Source organism: Ostrea edulis, chromosome 7, assembly GCF_947568905.1.
Source record: "Ostrea edulis chromosome 7, xbOstEdul1.1, whole genome shotgun sequence".
In the NCBI taxonomy this organism is placed as follows: domain Eukaryota; kingdom Metazoa; phylum Mollusca; class Bivalvia; order Ostreida; family Ostreidae; genus Ostrea; species Ostrea edulis.
The window spans coordinates 15280256-15285816 of NC_079170.1; the positions used below are offsets into that span (position 1 = coordinate 15280256).

General features: G+C 38.0%; 1 protein-coding gene across 1 annotated transcript; it reads right to left on the reverse strand.

Annotated features, from left to right (window-relative positions):
* Positions 1 to 930: 930 nt before the first annotated feature.
* LOC125654898 (slit homolog 2 protein-like) lies at positions 931 to 2902 on the reverse strand. Its single transcript, XM_056143452.1, has 2 exons — positions 2673 to 2902; positions 931 to 2583 (listed from the first exon to the last, which is right to left on the reverse strand). The coding sequence occupies exons 1-2, from the start codon at positions 2749 to 2751 to the stop codon at positions 1352 to 1354; spliced, it is 1311 nt and encodes a 436-aa protein (XP_055999427.1). The 5' UTR covers positions 2752 to 2902; the 3' UTR covers positions 931 to 1351.
* Between the last annotated feature and the right edge of the window lie 2659 nt (positions 2903 to 5561).

The following is a 5561-nucleotide window of genomic DNA, read 5'->3' on the forward strand; positions in this document are numbered from 1 at the left end:
CTGTCAGTTTATTTTAAATTCAATATACAGTATGATGTTGTCATATTAACAAGCATTGGACCCACGGTCACGTGTGAACTTATGAACCCTGACGTTGTGACGATGATTAATTGGTTCAATTACCCTCTTCTGTGTTTTGAAGATCAAGTTACGTGGGAGATCAATTAAGGTACACGGTCAATGAGTAAAGTACATTTATAAAGCTGTCAATTTGGATCCCAATAACTTTACATTCGCCATCCTAAACGTGGCCAATTTCTTTGAGAGTTCTTTTGGTATGTTGGTGTAATCTGTCTTTGACATATCCACATCTGTTAAACTCGGAAGGCCAGGGGCACCTGCGTCTATTCAGCCCTATTTGGAAAGAGAGCCCGCTGTACCCAATCGGAACTCCTCGAATGTCTCGCGCACTGGACATAGATCTCGGATGTAATGCGGTGGCATCCATGAGTGAATTTGATGCATTGCCAATTGATGAGTTTTGATAATCTCGTGGATATAGAAAATACTAGTATTTGTAGGAACATCATCCGGGATCTTGAATATTTAGTTGTATAAAAAGTGATCTGCATGTCGACAGAAGCACAAAGATGGACATGGCTGAACGTTGGCTGATTCCACAGCTATGGGTGGGAGTTGCAAATCAGAAAATGTTGCATTTGCTGCAATGGAAGAAACAACCCACATTTTTAACATGTAATTTTCGTTTAAATCGTGTTACCACTACATGTAGTTTAGCCTTGATTAACACATACTCCTTACTTTGAACAAACAGATAGCACAAAAATATACTTGGGACGTAGATCATTGTCGGTTGCCCACCGGCGGACCGTGTGTGGACTCAAACCGTGATTTACGGCGATAAACGTAGATACATTGCACGTCAATTATCTGATCAACTTTGATATACATACAGCGTATAGTACCTGGTTACATAAAGCAATGTTTTATTTCCCATAAAAACATGATTTAGAAATCGGTCAAAACATATTACATATTTATTCAATGAATTGGGAATGTTTAATGATAAATGCAGAAATAATCCGTATTGCAAATGCCCTGTATGTCTCTGGCTATTGATGACTGCAAGAGCTTCCTATTTCAAATTGCTCAATCCATTTGTCCAAACAGGTATTATAGTTGTATTGGGGGTTATCAACGTGCCTATCCACTTGATAAGTATATCTAGCAAGATTAATCATTTTGTTCACCCAACCACAATGTATATATTGTCATCACGATCACTATACCTGCCGTAGTCTGTGGTGTCTAGATTTGAGTAAACAATATAATTTCACAGAGATGCATATATTTAAAATGAAGTCTATTTGCAGAGGATGTTGTTGGGAGTTCAGCTGTTGTTGTTGCACACAAAGTCAGATGGTTTCAACACATCCCACGCTTTCCCCGCTACTTTAGGTGGTCCTTTACAGACAATGAGGTGCGGATCTTGGATGACATAAGGGGCGTGATCCATTTTCTCTCGCAGCCATCTCAGATTGCAGTCGCAGTACCAAGGGTTAGAGTCAATGAATAGCGTGTTCAGTTTGGTGAGATAGTTGGTGTCTAGAACTCCCTCTTTCAGTGTGGTCAACATGTTACTCTGAAGCCAAAGAGATCCCACGCTCCTTAATGGGTACAGGGCACCAACCTCCATCTTACTGATGTTGTTCAAATCCAGGTACAGTGTGTCCACGCTAGAAAGACCAACGAATGTTAGGTTTGTCAAAGCGGATATGATGTGATCTTGCATGAAGTCCAGTAAAGTGAGTTTGTCAAGGCCATAGAAGGCGTTGTCCTCTATTGTTTCCACGTCTCCTTCCCAGAATGCAAGCGTTTGGAGATTCACGAGGTCCTTGAAGGAGTACGCGTGTAATGTTTTGATTTTGTTTCCCACATAGCAAAGATGCTGGATGCAACCTGGGATATTTTGAAGCACGTTCTGCATTTGGTTAAAACGTAAATCAATGGATTGAATGCTTCTACATTTAGAAAAGACATTCGAAGGGAAACTTGCGTCTGTCAGTTTATTAAATCCAATATACAATGTAGTCATGTTAACAAGGGGATCAAATGTTCCCTGCTGAATTTTATATATGTTGTTGTTTGAGAGGTCAAGGTACACAATGTTTGGGTAACGTATAAAGCTGTCGGATTGAAGTGTTTCCAGCTTTCCCATCATCATCCTGTAGGTAACCAGTTTCTTCGGGAGTTCTTTCGGAATGGTGGTGTAGTCTGTCCCTGACATATCTACATCCGTTAGATTCGGAAGGTCAAGGGCGCCTGCTTCAATGGATCCTTCTTTAAGAGATGCGCGCGATGCATCGAGCGCCGTCAAATTGATAAGTTTTGACATCGAACTCCTCTTAATCTCAGTGATGGGGTTATCGCCTATGTAGAGAATGCGAGTGTCTTTCGGAACATCATCCGGGATCTTGGATATTCCTGTTCCGTTGCAGAAAACTTGACCTGGAGGTCGACAGTAGCATAAAGAAGGACACGGTTGAGCGTTCACAGTTACGGCCCACAGCACATAGAGACATGTACAAATTAATCTGGTCATAGCTGAGGATGGGAATGGATCTTGAAAATATAGGAAACACAAACGTCATAAAACAAATCAATGTTTGAAACAATAATGAAAATTGATTAAAGCGGTATAAGATTGTTACCTCTTTGTCGTTCAGTCTTGAACAAGACACAGTTTGTGGGTCTGATAACACTGATATTATATAGGGTGTAGATAAACATTTGAGTGTGTGTACACTACACGTATCCACCAGATTTTAATCAGTAATGGATCTATGTGAGCCCATCAATAATGTTTATATGCCATAAGAATGCGTGATTTATAATTAAAAATTGTAAAACTTATAGCATTTGGATCAGGGCAAATATTAGAGACTGAAGGAGCTCATGTACAGAGGGGGAGGGGGGGGACGAAGGAGCACCCCTCATAATTTCGCTCCTTCATATTGACTCAGAAGAAAAGAAGAGCGAATTGCTTGATGCACTACACACCCACCCACCCACCCACAATATATATATACTCCCGAAGAAGTAAAAAAAACTACTCGAGTATATACTCAATCGACTGTGCAATATATTATTATACTACTACTTTTGTGGATTTCTGTACTCTATATATTGCAAGACATATGCATATGTCAAAGTGGAATTTAGTCCATGTTGTACTTTGTGGATCCTACATTTTAGATTTTAGATACCCGTTGTTCTGAAATATCTCCCCCCCCCCCTCTCTCTCTCTCTCTCTCTCTCTCTCTCTCTCTCAAATTCCCAATGCCCGGTCATATTAAAACAAGAGACTCACATGCTTTATCGGTCACATAAGTATTAGTTAAAAAGTATCACTAGACCCCAGATCTATAGAATCTATACAAAACTGGCCTGTCTTGCATGGTCTAAGTTAAATACTCTAATACGATCAGCAACAGCATAAAACAAGATGTGTTCTTAAAATTTAAATGCCCCCGAAAGTGTCTATACTGATGAAACCAGTACATAGCACATGTATGTTATATGTAAAATTAACACGATATGACTAAATTAAACCCGTCTTAGAGTCAAAACCCTGGGGTTGCGAAATTCACAATTTTTGGTACATATGCTTTTGATTTCCCTAAATAAACGTTTGTTTGTTTGTTCTTATTTTTTTGTTGATAGTGATTTGTGCAACTTCGACTTTTTTGCACACTATAACTTTTGATTTACATTTGCAAGTAATAATGTGGAAAAGGCCAAAAAAAAAAAAAAAAAAAAAAAAAAAATCCTGGCTGATAGTGGATTGAAAATATTGGTGGCTGATGGTTTTAACGACGCGGCATGTCTGCCTGTAGAATCAGCGTCTACAATGTAAAATTGTATTTTTAAACAAGAGGCCCATAGGCCTTGTCAGTCACCTGAGTAATAGTTAAAAGTATCACTAGTCCCAAGGGCTATGAAATCAATAAACAATCTCCTGTTCTGAAAATATGTAAGCTAAATTCTGATATTCAGCAACAATATAAAACAAGATGTGTTCTTAAAATTTTACTGCCCTCAAAAGGGCATACACTGATGAAAGGCTTTATATAATATAATTATATATGTATCATTATTAAACGATATCACAAATGTGGAGTGAAAACTCTGGGGTTGCGAAAATCACCATTTTTTGTAGATTCTTTTCTGCTTTTCCTAAATATGCTTTTAGTTTTTATACTGTATCAGTAAACTGATAGAAGTCCTTCAAATGATAAAGACATAATCACAATAACAAGTTTGGCTCCCCCCCCCCCAAACTAAACCCTTACCTACCCCTAGGGTCATGAAATTTTACCATTTTGTTGAAGGACTAGCTACCTACACCTTCTAAATATCCAGTAACTGTTACATTTTAGTTTCAATTTAGTATCCATAGCATCAAAGTAGATATCATTTACATGTTTTGCACATATACACTGTTTATACCAAGTTTGGCCAGAACCCCTACCCCGGGGATCATGAAATGAACAATTTTGGTAGAGGCCACCTGCTCTATATCACTATATGCAAATATATGCAGTCGTAGAGAAGATTTTTTTATTGGTAAATTTTTGGCAGATTTTGCTCCACTAGGGCCCGGGGGGGGGGGGGGGGGGTCATGAAATTTATAATTTGTGTCTCCCTTGTCCCAAAGATGCTCCTTACAAAATTTGAAAAGAATTGGAATGGTAGTTATCAAGAAGTTAAAAAATATTCTATTGTTTACACATTTAATAACTGATCACTTTGGCCCCACCCTGATACCAAAACCCCTACCCTTAGGATCATCAAATTTACAATTTGAAGGTTCTACCTGTCCTTTCTAGATATTAATTTAGTTTGAATTTAATATCAATAGAACTAAAGAAGATGCTATTTAAATGTTTTACACATACACACTATGTACCAAGTGTGGCCCTGTCCTGGGGTCAGAACCCCTACCCTAGGATCATGAAATTTACAATTTTGGTAAGAGGCCTTAATTCGTGCTCTACATCGCTAAGTTTCTTACACATGTGCGGAGAAAAACCCATGTATGGCCTCATGGACAAAAATGTTATTACCTAGTAACCCAAGTCATGATTATCTTTAGCTGCAGAACTGTAGCTCTCTGAAAAAATATTTTGACGTTTGTCAAATTATTTTTTCAGAGAGTTACAGTTCTGCAGCTATCACAGCAAAGATTCAGTTCAATAAGGCTTGTAAAAAGAACGAGTAATCAACGTCCAAAAAAAAAAAAAGAAAAAAAAAGAGGACCACATCCACCCCTGATCTAACGAGTCTAACGGGCGGTACGGATTCTCACTTTTAAAAACAAAAATATTTAAAAGTTCATAAACAAGAAGCCTACAAGCCCTATATCGGTCATCTGAGTATTAGTTAAAAGTATCAAGACTTAGTGTTCGTCCTTGAAGGGCTATAAAATCTTTTTTAAAATGTTTTCTGTTCTGCATATTTAAGTTATAAATTATAATATTCAGCAACAGTATAAAACAAGATGTCTTCTTGTTTGCCCTCGAAAGTATCTAAACTGATTA